Source organism: Paramormyrops kingsleyae, chromosome 16, assembly GCF_048594095.1.
Source record: "Paramormyrops kingsleyae isolate MSU_618 chromosome 16, PKINGS_0.4, whole genome shotgun sequence".
NCBI classification, from domain to species: domain Eukaryota; kingdom Metazoa; phylum Chordata; class Actinopteri; order Osteoglossiformes; family Mormyridae; genus Paramormyrops; species Paramormyrops kingsleyae.
Window position 1 is genome coordinate 15,952,142 of NC_132812.1, and position 13,178 is coordinate 15,965,319.

At 40.8% G+C, this 13,178-nt stretch overlaps 1 protein-coding gene across 8 annotated transcripts in view; it reads left to right on the plus strand.

Annotated features, from left to right (window-relative positions):
• Positions 1 to 411: 411 nt before the first annotated feature.
• LOC111852266 (fidgetin-like) overlaps positions 412 to 13,178 on the plus strand; it is a 31,903-nt gene continuing 19,136 nt past the window's right edge. For 3 of the 8 annotated variants that reach the window (XM_023827945.2, XM_023827947.2, XM_023827951.2), the window contains exons 1-2: positions 412 to 590; positions 1,421 to 1,451. In XM_023827945.2, the coding sequence (XP_023683713.1) occupies positions 1,449 to 1,451 (3 nt within the window). In that variant the 5' untranslated portion in view covers positions 412 to 590; positions 1,421 to 1,448. Of the gene's footprint in view, positions 591 to 672; positions 758 to 1,420; positions 1,452 to 6,651; positions 6,800 to 13,178 lie in introns of those variants that run through there. The other 5 variants (XM_023827948.2, XM_023827946.2, XM_023827953.2 and 2 more) reach the window with 3 other exon arrangements.

Consider the following 13,178-nt stretch of genomic DNA (forward strand, 5'->3'; position numbering starts at 1 on the left):
TTCGTTTTTATTATTTTGATGTGAGGTGGTAACAATGGTGGCCACGTATTCACTTGGACCACCCCTTAGATCTGCCCCTGCATCGGACAGGGGGCGCCAGTGGCGATGATCGCCTATAGAGCGCTTCATTGGCTAGGACCGGTACTAGGGTGGGCTGGAGAAATATTAATCCTTACATTATTTATCATACACTATAAACTGACAAAATGTTTTTGAAACACAATTAAACATTTTACTCAGATAACTTGATGCAGTTAGCTAATGTAGTTTCCCCCCCACATATTACAAATAATGATAGACAGGAATAATGCTTTGCATACAGCATTTTCCGATAAGCAAAATAATCCCGACAGGGGAACTGGGGGATTTGAATTTGGCTCCTCCGAACGAGCGCATGCGCAGTGCAGGACGTGTGAGCTTTCCGAGAGCAGCTGTTTTAGGTTTGAAATTCCAACATGGCAGAGGCTGTGCCTAGTCTTCCCTTTTACTCTTTTGGAATGGTTTCAAAACGCTAGCATCACCGATTAACCAGAAAAATACACAGGATCGATGACACTGTAACCCCTAAAGCTGTCCTGTCACACTTGCAGGTAAGACTTTATGTACCTATCCGAGATCGGGGCAATTAAAAAGGCACCAAGGCAATGCCGCGAAAGCCTTCACGTCCTCGGACGCATCATCTGGAAATACAGCCGGAGCGTATACGTCCGGTGCACGCAGTGCGCTGAATTATTGTTAATAAAAAATGCAAAATGAGGTGAGAATATAGTGCGGATGGTCTTCGAAGTGCCTAAATTAGTTTTATGATTTTCCTTTAAGGTATTTTATGAAAAAGTGGGAAGAAGGGTGCGGTTGCAGATGGTTAAAAGTAACTTTCCTCGTGATAAGTTTGTGCAGCTGTCGTTATTTAAAAGTTGTAGTGATCTCCCACATGCATAAAACAGATGAAAAGGTACTGTCACAAGTTTCGTTGGAGGGAGGGGGGAGCATTTACAGGCTTATCATCTATTTTTAAAGTAGAGGGGTACAGAATGGTGCGTGTACAATATCCTCAGAATGCTCGTTTAAGTGTGTTATTGACAGTCAATCCACAGATCCTCTTCCCACCACTTTATCGCTTTGGTGGTTTCAGTTGGAGCGTTTGAAATTGGCTTGGGGTCTGTTTGTGGTCAGGTGCTCTCTCTTGTCTTTTTATTCACTTTATTGTCCAGCGCAGCTTCTGTGTGTGATCGCGTTCTCTTTAATTATATATGGATTTGGTTTGAGTAAATAGCCGGCGGAATGGCCCCACGTTTAGGGGCAATGAAAGCTGATAGCTGGGAGGAAGATTCGCTCTAAACGAGAAAACAACCTTTGGAATTCTTCCTCCCCCATCCCCCCATCCCCAAGCCGCTTACCCCCATCTTTTCTGTTATTGCAGCAAGAAATGATCAGTGGCACCACTGTTTATGGTATGTCAATTTTTATATCTGCTTGATTTTGTCAAACTGTATGCGCTCATTTTTTTTGGAAATGTTATGGGCTTGTGTGTAACGCCTTTTTAAGTCATGCATGTCTTTAAAGTCTGTTCTGTATGCACTTCTACTAATTTCCATTGCTTATGCGTGAATATTCTTTTTCTATGTTTTCGGTTCTGTTTGTGCTTCAGACACCAAATGTCTTTAAATATCTTACTAGAATGATTTGCTTTACGATAAGTTTAGTGAACAAGCACTTATTTTCACCTACAGGATGTGTTACGAATTTGACCTGCAAAACAGTGTTAAATTAAATCTGTGTTTAAACAAATGCGACGGAATGCTGTGTTCTTTCACTATACACATTTCGATGTTTTTATTGATGCCAGTTTAGTTATTTTGTGTGCCGCATCAGGATTTTCGACTACTATTCAGCACAGTTCCCCTGTTTAAACACAGCATTTAGTTAGTCGCGTTTTGTATTACTACCTGCAGAACCGGCTCTACAGGAATGATTGAACTTAGGATTTTTCTGATAAACGATAGAAACCGAACGACGTTGTGTCTGGTGCTCGCGTGTAAATCGAGGCTAGATTAGGAATGATAGGGCGCCTCTGCCATATCTGTAATACTGTAGGTGATAGTCAGACGCGAGCGTTTCCTTCTCCACATGTTAAAGCTGTAATATATATCTTATATTTATATGTATATTTCGGTGCAGATTGCTTCAGAGGAGCGGGATATGGCGTTACACATTTTTAAATCGGGGGGGCATGGCAGTACTCCGCAAAATGTTTTTCTATGACAGATACTCATTAAGTGCAGTGCGACTGAAAGTGAAATGAGGGGGGAAAGTGTACGATCTGATCGGCGCGCGGCGCTTCGCAGATAAATGGAACGATGACACGTGACCGTTCCGTGTGTTTGATGTGGTTCTGCTTCAAGTGTTTAATTGATTTCATTGAATTAAATCACAAATGCATGAAACTATTCAATGTAGAATTGCTTCTGGTTATAGTTATGTTCGCTGTTGGGATAATTTTCTTTCGATAATTGGAGAAGGGCGCGAGTTATCACAGTGCTTTGCCATGGTACATAATCCTAAGTTTGTTAATTAGGCTAAGGTAATTGTTGCCTCTTGTGAAATCAAATAGCGTTTACTTGTCGTTACGTATCATGTCCCTCCGCAGACATTTATACCCTCATAAAAAATTTATTTTCCTGCATTGTGCAAAGAGAATGTTTAAGTCTAACAATTCACTTGACGTTTTATTTATTTATTTGTGTTTACAGAATTGCAACTTATAAAAAAAATAAACGTCATGTTTTACAAATATTTATAATGAGGCCTATATAATTATAGTTGGCTATATTTGTGTATTGTAGTAAATTGTTCAGCACAAATCCATCCTTTCTGTTAAGGTAAGCTGTTTTTGTTATGGTTATTATACAATAAATGCTTTCTAAAATCTATTTCACATAAATATCTGCATTTGCTTTCATTGTCAATGGTGATACAAAAAGTCTACAATGTTTGGAAGTAGATCTTGTCTGTGTTATACACTCAGTGGCCAGTTTGTTAGGTACAACTATTGTATTGTATCTGCTAATGCAAATAGTCTACTGACTAATCATTAGAGTAGCTAAGACACCTCATCTAAGCGATTTTGATCGAGGTATATTTGTTGTTGCCATGCTTGGTGGTTCCAGCATCTTTGAGACAGGCGCCCTCCTAGGATTCCCACAGGCTACAGTGTCTAGAGGTGTGATTGTGTTATGAACAAAAACATCCAGACAGTGGCATTTTTGTGACTAACACCTTGTTAATGAGAGAAGTCTAACGGCCAGACTCGTTAAAGGTAACAGGAAGCACACAAATGCAAAATTAACAGCTCAGTACCACCGCGGTGTGCGGAATGGCGACTGAATGCTCAGCTCTTCTGTCCTTGAAGCCATTGTAGAGGCTAAAATGAGTCCTACTTGGTATGTTTGTACCTAATTAAGTGGCCACTGAGTGTAGTGGTGTCATGCGGATTATGCGTGATAGTTTATAATACATGTAAATGCATGTATTTACCTAAAGAATCATCTTAAATGTGTGCTGCACAATGCATTAGATCTGATATTTAAATAGTATGTTGCTCCTGTTTACATTCACTTACAGTGGGCAATAAAATAAATTGAGCTTTTACAAGCAGGAAATACATTATAAAAGATATTAAAGAGAGATTTTTTCTGTTATGTCTTTCATTTATATCATAGTTTTAGATGTCATCCGTTCTTTCAGTGATATGTACTAGTATTCATATTTTCTTGGGAATGTACATTTTTGCATCTACTATGATCTGTCATCATCAAATGCATCTATTGAGGCATTGGCAGGAAAGGAAAATGTTTGAACTTTTCATGGAATTTAATGCGGCAAGAAACAAAAGCATCATGATGTATTTTTGTGTGGTATTTTCTGTGGTAGATGCTCGTTTTGAAATGCACTACTAATAAGAAGCACTGCTATGGAAGATGTTTTATTCAGCTTTGAAGTGATTAAGGTTTCTGGGGAGCTGTTGTGTTAAACACACTGGAATACAAAGGATGGGTCTTAACCATTGGCCATTAATATGATTATTTCTATCTAGATTTGGAGCTAGAGCTGAGATGTTTAAATGTAAGAAGGAAACATGTTCTTGACATTTAATGTGTTTTTGAAAAGAATAAAGCTGAAGCACTGGATGGATTGTAACACAAAGCATGAAATGTGTTTGTCTGCAAGGTCACATGCCCTCCCCTGAGGGGGGAGGGGGGGGGGGGGGGTGCTGCTGCGTGTGATCTTGACCTGGGGATTTTGATGGTTTAAATAAATACATACGATAAAAGTTTAACACGCCATTCAGTTACAACAATGCTTTATATGCATTCAAGAGAGAGGTTCATTCATGTTCTTTTTTTTTTGGTTGTATTTTCTCAAGTGGAGTGATTTCTTTTTCTTTCTAGTGTGTTTTGTTAATTTTATTTGTTTTTATTGCTTAATCTGGTTCCCCATCCCTTGACAGAAGAGAAACGGAAGCGTGAGAGACATATGTTTATAGTCAGTATGGTATCTAAGAGTGTGGTTATAGAAGCTGGAAGTGTGTCTTGTGAGTTCTTCTGTTATGCTTTATTTCCCCGCTGGGCTTCAAATAAGCATGTCACCTGATGTGACATTTATTCCACGCGGTGTGACACTTGTCACTGTGGGCTAAGTGAGGAGAGGCACTGGGCTGGGTTATGGGCGCGCTGGTTAAACCCACTACCACCCACTTTACTCAGTGTCTTATGTGATGATATGACAGGGCAGTGATTTTGGGTCTGAATGTTGAAGTTGTTGCAGAAGTGGAAAAAAATAAAGGAATCTGTGCACAAAGCATGATTTATTGCGTGCGAGGGCTGCTGGTTTTCTGGTGATTCCTGCTTCTTCGCGGTTGGACCCTTTTTCCTGTCACCCGTCATCAATAGGACAGTTTTGCATTGACTCACCGGATGCGCCCTTTGAACCAAATCCTCACTAGCCTTTCGGATTTGGTGGTTGTGTGTGAAGAGAGTGCTGGCATCTTCAGTGACCCTTCGCTGTATCCCTGACCTGTTGCCTGAAATGTTCACACAGTAACACACCAGTTAACCATGGATAGTATGGTGGCAGCCATGTCAGAGCATAGGTCAAGGAAAGGGATGTGGTCATTTTTCAAAAAAATTTTTTGGTAAAAGGTGTTTTTGAGAGTTCATGAAAAATCTCGTTTTTTTTTTTTATTGCCCTAAAAATTTAAAATCTGTTTGGTGATTTAAGAGAGAACTTGATTTTGTCTTAGCACCTGGAACCAGGGAATATGGTTTATGCTAAGAGGTTTGATGGACCCAGGTGTATGAATTTTAAGCAACTTATCTGGTTGTGTCATAAGATTTCAATCCTGTCAATCAAGTGTCGAATGACCATTTTAACAGAATAAGCACATGTGTTTTGTTTTTTTTGCTGCACATTTCTGTTGTGCTGCTACTGAATCATTAGTCTATTCATCCATGCATTTCTTGGAGAGCCTGCAGCCTGGTCCAGTGAATGCGGACAAGGGTAGGGAATAAAATGCTTCACATTAGTAAGAGGGATAAGTAAGAAGGACAAATGTTCAGCTTTTTAATTTTACTTCCACTATTTCTGTGAACATATAACTATATACAAGGCATCAAGATAGAGCAGAAACCTCTGGTAGTTGTCATACCTTATAGATTTTTATTAACACAGGTTTGACGTACGGTCTGTGCTGAAGTTGAACATGTGCATTAACATGTCCGGAGATGCGACTGCTGTCAGATTTCAGACAGTGCATCGTAAGGGTTAAATGTTAAGTTCAAACTGAATGCGGTAAGTAACGGATTTAGCTAACCTTGTCACAACAAATGTAAGATCCGGATTTATCTGTGACCGCAATGAACAGCGAGATTTCTGCTACCACAAATACAGCACGATTCCTGCTTCATGTAGGCCTATTGAAAATTAAAAAAAATATATATATTTAAAAAACCTCGCATGAATAGCCTTGGCAGTCTGACGGGATTCTAATTATGGAATAAAATCCAGTCGCTCACCTTCAGAGAAACTCGTTTTGCCTAATTGACAGTTGTATGTGATGTTATCCATTACACACATAATGGGTCGTTTTGTCTTAATCCGGCCTTCCGCTTTAATAGTTCCTGACAAAGAGATAATGAAGGGGAGAATTGCAATTATTGAAAACACTCTACATTAACGTTTTGGGTTATGACAACTGACGCACGGAACGATGTCGGCTGGATGCCGCTTCCTTTGAGGGCTCGTATTTATTTATGCAATGGCTCTTTAATGACAGTTTCTTTTTTCCGTTAAAAAAACGCGCTCGCCTGGGTGGCCTGAAAGCGAACGTGCGGCAGTTCCGTCTCCATGTGGATTAGCAGTAAATGACGAATGATTCCCACAGATTCAATACGAGTAGGATATATTACGCGCTAGAAGAATGTGTTTACTGCTTTACCACTAAATAGCAGACGGAAAATGGCAGGGCGATTCAAATAATAAAAAAAAATAAAAATAATATTAAGACATCCAGATGAGGCAGTCATATTTAAAGCAAACTTGCTAAGTGCCTTCTCCCGTTTCCCTCCCCCCTTTAAAAGGCGGGAGGGGGGGGCGTCCCTGTAAATGCGGCTAGGGACGGGCAGCCGGCCGTGTGATCTTGCTGTATTTCTCACTGCTCTCCCCGGGAAGCCGCTGCCCCCACTGCCGTGTCCTCTGTGTGTCCGGCTCGCTGTCTCACCGACACCTCCAGACGGCTGACAGGGTATAGGGTGGACACGTTTGCGTATATGATCAGTACCTGTGTGTGTAAAACGTAATTAACTCTAATGTTATGTATATATTTTTCCATTTATCCTTAAATCTGTGTCTAAGAAATTAAAACGGGAAACATGCATGAAATTTTGTTTTATAATAGAGGTCTTTTTCCTATTTATTTTTGGTCTATGCTACGCTGAAGTGAACTGTGTATCTCAGTGTCAGGATTCAAGTCTGTGTCTGTGTTTATTAATTATGGTTGTCCATATGATTAGCACTGATGACTGCATAAGGAATTGACATACCAGTATTTAGGTGCCAATATTTTAATATACGTTTAAGAAAATATAATATACTTCCACAGGCTCAAATGTATAAAACTTATTACTTTACATTGCCCCTTAACTGGAAGTTTTAGGACAGTGAATACTAGACAAATTATGTGAATTCTTAGAAAAGAATACAATGGTGTAATTTGTCCTGTCTTCTCTTGGTCCAGAGCCTTAAAACACAGCAGTAGCTTTATATCTGCTGGGTATTTGTTCTAACAGACAATACCCCCATCCCATCATCAGAGTTAAGCAGTAATGCTCTCAGTTTGATTTGTATGGTGTTCTGGGCGCCTCTATAGATCCTCCTCAGTCATTACCATACCCCAGGTGGCAGGAGGAAGAGATGTTTGCCTCAAACACCGATGTCTTCATTACACTGTTTACATTCTAATTAGACAGCCCAAACTTTTTTTTTTGCCAGGAAATGGTATTCCAATAGAGTTTTCAACAATGGAAGTTTAATTTTGTATAGATCTTTTCAGACCATTTCCACTAGAAGGCTCTTTGCTTATGACACAAATTAGGCAGATTTATTTGATGTTTAATGCAGGGTTTCTTATGTAATTCTCCATATTCAACAAATGTTTCAACTGTCACACCCTTTCCTTATATTTCCTTAATTTCCTTAAATGGAGAATTTACTTAAATGATTTCATATGTTCTGTAACATTAATGTTTAAATTATTATATTTTTTAGATTACAAAGAAAATATCAGTCAAGGATGAAACGCCACATGAATGCATTCCACTAATATTTTTAATTAACGAGTCATGATAATTTTTGGTCAGATAAAATTAGATTAAGTTAGTTGCTGTTTATCGTAGCAGCTTGAAAAAAATGTTCAAAATTCATTGTTTTTTCAAATGAGAGAATACCTCTGAGCTGAAGCCCTAGATGTCTTTCTTTGAGATATTAAAATGGTGCTTTTTCCTCAGCATATTTTAATAGCACCACTCGCTTACAGTGTCTTCTGTGGTTTGTGAATATAAAATAAGATAAATGTGCAGAGTATGTTAAATAGCCATATTCAGGCTAAACCCCAGGTTCACGCTAAGGAGATGTGGATCTGCAGGGACCTCTGACTAAGGACGCCTTCAAGCTATTGGTCAAATAATCACTGTGTAACAAAAAAAAAAAAAGCTTTTACACACCATGCCCTTGAAGTACTTTCTAGTAGCCTTACTGGTTTCTGTGTGAATAAATAGTTTCCTTAAAAGCATGCAATTACTTATGTATTTGAAACCGATAGATTGACCTTGTTTCTGTCCTGCTCTTCCTTCGCTACACTATAGAATCTGTTTCCCATGGTCATTGAAGATCCTTTGCTGGGGTTCCCTGGTTTTCTGGCCCAGTTCCCATCCATGCTTTCCCAGAAAGCCTAAGCCAAGGCTGGCCTGACACCCTGCAGTATCACTGGCCGCACACTCGCTCCCCTCGGTCTGAAAACGCCAGCGTGCGGGCAGTGGGCACAAAATGGCTGCTGTGTATTTTTTGGGTAGATTCCATATCCTGGTATTAAGTGGGATTATTCCCACCAAAAGCTGGGAAAATCACCGTTTACATGCACTTCTTAGCATGTTTCTGCTAATTGTGTGCAATCACTTAATCCGGTAGTAACGTGTGACATTTGTGTGGCGTTGCTCGCTGGAAGAATGGATGAATTTAACACCAATCCTTGTGTGCCTTATGTTGGCTATAACCCTTCGGTTGTCTGCGGGTACAAGGTTGGCTAGATCTTAGCAAGACACTTCATGCAAAATGTCCATAACATCTATCCTATTGGTCTATAATATAAATACCCCATACTCACGCAAGAAGTCTATAACATAGCAGGTTACGCAATGGTACGAAGAGCCCATGTGCTTATTTTACCTCAGATTAGTCCAATATCTATCTCTGTCAGTTCTACCTTTATTAAATAATGGAGCTGTTACCCTTTTAAAAGTAGAAAATGGTTGAAATATCCAGTGGCATAAAAAGCACAGCTGGAAATTTGGAAGCAGCCAAGTTAAGGTGATGCAGCTGAAGCCCAGAGCCCGGTCTGAAGCTCCCATGCTGGTCACGCGGGCCGGGAATCGAAGGGGAACTGGAAGGACTGAAGCGAACAAAGTTTTATTAAATATTGAGAGACTCTGCTGGAGTTTTACCCTATATACATATCTGTTTGTTCTCTGTAACTAATAACAGCTCTTAAATTATATGAAGAAGCAGTTTGTCTGCCATGATTAAGAGATTTTACCTTTCTGACCGTCCATCTCTCTGGCCAGGGTTGTATAGTAACCTGGGGCCTATCCTAGGCAGGTTGACACCTTTTTGAAGTAGGTAAAAAATATATTGACTCCCTAGATACGCATATTGGGCATCTTATACAGACCTGACCCGTTACATGAAGATTAGAAGTTCATGAAGGGGACCTGCAGTTGTATTGTTTGAACAGAGGTCTCAATCCCATATTCCTGCAGTGAAATATCCAGTAAGGAATAAAATGGGTAGTTCCTCAAAATTAAATGATTATTTAACTGAAATGAGCATAAATCAAGAAGTGTCAGGGGTTTTATCTGGGATATTAAAAGCACACCGACAGTTTGTCAAGAAGTGCTTGTCTGAGAAACGTTGTACTATGTGGGACACTGTTTTGATCTGTCACCTGATATATAAATACTGATTGAGGCACTGTCTCCAAAAAATGATTGGCACCCTTTGGATTGTAACGAGAATTGTTTTGCTGCAGGTCTGAAATAAAACCCTATTGCCACTATTTCACATTTTAGATGGACTGAACTGTATGAACTTTTTTTTTTTTTTGTTTCGAAAAGATGGATGTGTTTAATGGTCCTAATGTCCACCTGGAGTTAAATTAATTTAAAGCGGGAAAGATAAAAAGATGGCGATGTTAAAGAGTTCAGCGATGTCCTGGAGGATTTATGGATATACGTGGGCTGATACTGCTTTTGTGTTCATTATCCTCCAGTCACCTCAGAAATAGGTTGCTGTTGTGGCACATTTTTTAAATAGCTGTAACAGATACAGCATCAGGTTTTACATTGATTCTGTGTCCTTAACTTCGAGGAATCTCAGTGATGGCATGAGATTCGTAGACCAATGGGAATAAGCGTTTTCATCCCTTGCCTCTTCAGTGACATCTTTATGAATGTACAAGTTTCACTGGTTGACGTTATATATTTCGTCTAAGTCGCAGGTGATTCGCTCACTTATCAGCGTGAAGATGGAGACACCGACCCATTCCAAAATTTAGCTGCAGTGCAATTTTCTTAATTGAGTAATAAAATGTGAGGGTCATATACGTAAAATTTAGGACTACTAGGCACAGTGAATGAGGAAGTGGTGAAAAATACTACAGCAAGTATCTCTTTTAATTAAAAACTTTTTTTCAGCCCAGGATGATTAGCCCATTAAGTTTTATGTAGTCAGGATGAAAAATCAAAAAAGTATGTCTTGTGTATTACAGTGAGCACTGCTTTGTTGTATCTGGGTAAAAATAACCACAGGAATGTATGCGGTTTGAAAAACACACCACGCCTGGCATTTTCATCCTCTGTGGGGGCTCCTGATAAGTGTGCGGGGAGGGGGTGAAAACAGATAAGATGTCGGCATATTTCCTCCTTGTCCTTACACCGCCCCACTTGAAAAATGTGGCAGCATTTTGTTTCCCGCTAATCGCGCTTGCTGCGCTGAGTCGGCCACTAGCCTGTTCAGCTTCCTGTTCCAGCTTTCAGGGCTCTTTTTTTTTTTTTTTTTTGGCTGGAGGTTCATTTCCTGACAGAAGTAGCTGGATTTGTTTTTGGGTCTCCTACGTGCATGAGGGCGGTGGGGGAGGCCAGTGGGGTTTTGGGCATGATTTACTTAGATGTGTTACATTGAAGTCCGGCTGCAGTGATCACTGGAAGTGTTAATCTGGATGTTTTATTGGCAGTGATGGGGAAGGTTGTTCACTGGGCCATCAGTACTGAAACATCAGCACTGAACATGTAGTTTCTGTTTAAAGGCTGGGGTTGGTGTCTGGCTCAGCGGGCTAGTCCTCTGTGCCAGTGATCTGAAGGTCGCTGGTTTGAGTCCTGTCCTCGGCAGAATAGTCACACGTCAGCATGACCCTTAATCCCCCAAAATGCTCCATAGGTGGCGGATAAATGGCCGACCCCGTGCCCTGACCCCTCGCTATGCTCTCACCTGTATATACGTGTGCGTGTGTCTCAAAAAGGAGAGCAGGATCTTATATGTGAAAGCTAAAACCAAAGACTTTCAGTATAGCTGTACCAAGAGCTGTACTTGTACAAATGGTAAATAGTGTCGTTTCATTTTCTCTCTTTCCCATTTAAATTTAGTTCATCAGTGTCAGGGTATGTTAATCAGTCATGTGACGGTCTAGCGTGTGTTGACACACACAACATACGTGAGAGGTTTTCACGGACTTGAACAGTTAGCGTGCTTTAAATATCACCTGTTGAAACTGGGTTAACCTTCAGACATTTAGGAAACCAAGGTTCTGTCAAGCCTTTGAAATCATCCCTGTGTTGTGTCTTTTTAATTGGGAGTTTTATTTAATGTGTTCCTATGGTATTAATCACCGCAGAATTTCCTCGTGAAAGACTTGGCACGTTTACTGTTTTTCCCCTCTGACTGTAATGGCTGTTTAATTACTCAATAAAGGTGCCGTATAGATCTCCTTCCTCTTGTGTACTGTTAAAATGATATTGATTTTGTCCTCCAATGCAGTTTAGAACTGTATGCCTGTCAAGGAGAGCCAGCCTTTAAGGGAGGTTTCCTTTCCATCAGCCACTATGGCATAAGCAATACTACTGCCAAATATTAACGTTGCCAGTTTTGTTGTGAGCCTGTTTTTTAAAGTTTCGTGTTGTGGGCACTTTAATTCTGAGGGCGCACTTTTTGTGAAAATGCATGAAGAATTGTCTTTTTTTTTGAGGGAACATGAATTTTTGTTCTTGAAATTTGTATGTACATACGTTCATACATAGATACATACATAGATACATACATAGATACATACATAGATACATACATACATACATACATACATTCAAAGGCATAACTTTGGGTTGAGCATGGGGGGGAGGGGCAGAGTTGGGTCGCCACCAATTTAAGGGAGTCCAGCCCCCCCATAATTTACACACATGCATACATCCATCCATCCATCCATCCATTGTCCAACCCGCTTATCCTACTGGGTCGCGGGGGGTCCGGAGCCTATCCTGGAAGCAACGGGCACGAGGCAGGGAACAACCCTGGACGGGGGGCCAGCCCCACATGCATACAAACTTACATATATCTAGACATTACATTTTAGTTACTTCAGAAAACTGGTGATTGTCCTCCACAATATGTTATTTGATATATTCGATATATTTGATACGTCGTGAGTTTCCCATAGACAGTCACGTTTAGCGCCCCCCGTGGAGCTGTCAGTCTGTCAGTGGCGGCTCTAGCCGTGCTGCCAGGCCCGGCACCCGGAGGACTTCATCCAGCGGCAGTCCGACGACAGTAAGCCACCACGGCATCATGCCGCGGATATAAAGCAAGGGCAGCCGCCCGCTGACCTGGAGGCTATAAAGGACCCGAATATCTACTGTGCGGCACCGGGGCTGTTCAGATACGAGGAAAATAGACAAATACATTATTATAGCGACGTGATTTTAATGAATACAGCGCATCTCGTGATACCGGCCTCCAAGTTAACATCTGTGAGGCGCGTTTCCCGGCAGCGTTTTAAGTTAACGTGGGTCAACATTCCACCCCCTGTAGGCTCTCGCACTTGGGAAATAAAGGAGAGTTTTGCTTTATGTCGGAAGCAGAAATTGCCTGTAATGTAATTGCCCAGCAAACGTAACACCTATAGCATAATATTTGCATACAGATGTGTGTGACGGCGGCAGCATTCGGCGAAGCTGCGTCAGCGCCGCCCAGTTTTAATGCGCCATTTCCCGCAGCCCGAGCCGTTAGTCTGCGCTAATGACGGTCGCTGCTCCGGGGGAGTTTAATTTCAATAACACGGCTTCTTCGTCCTTCTTTTGAAGTGC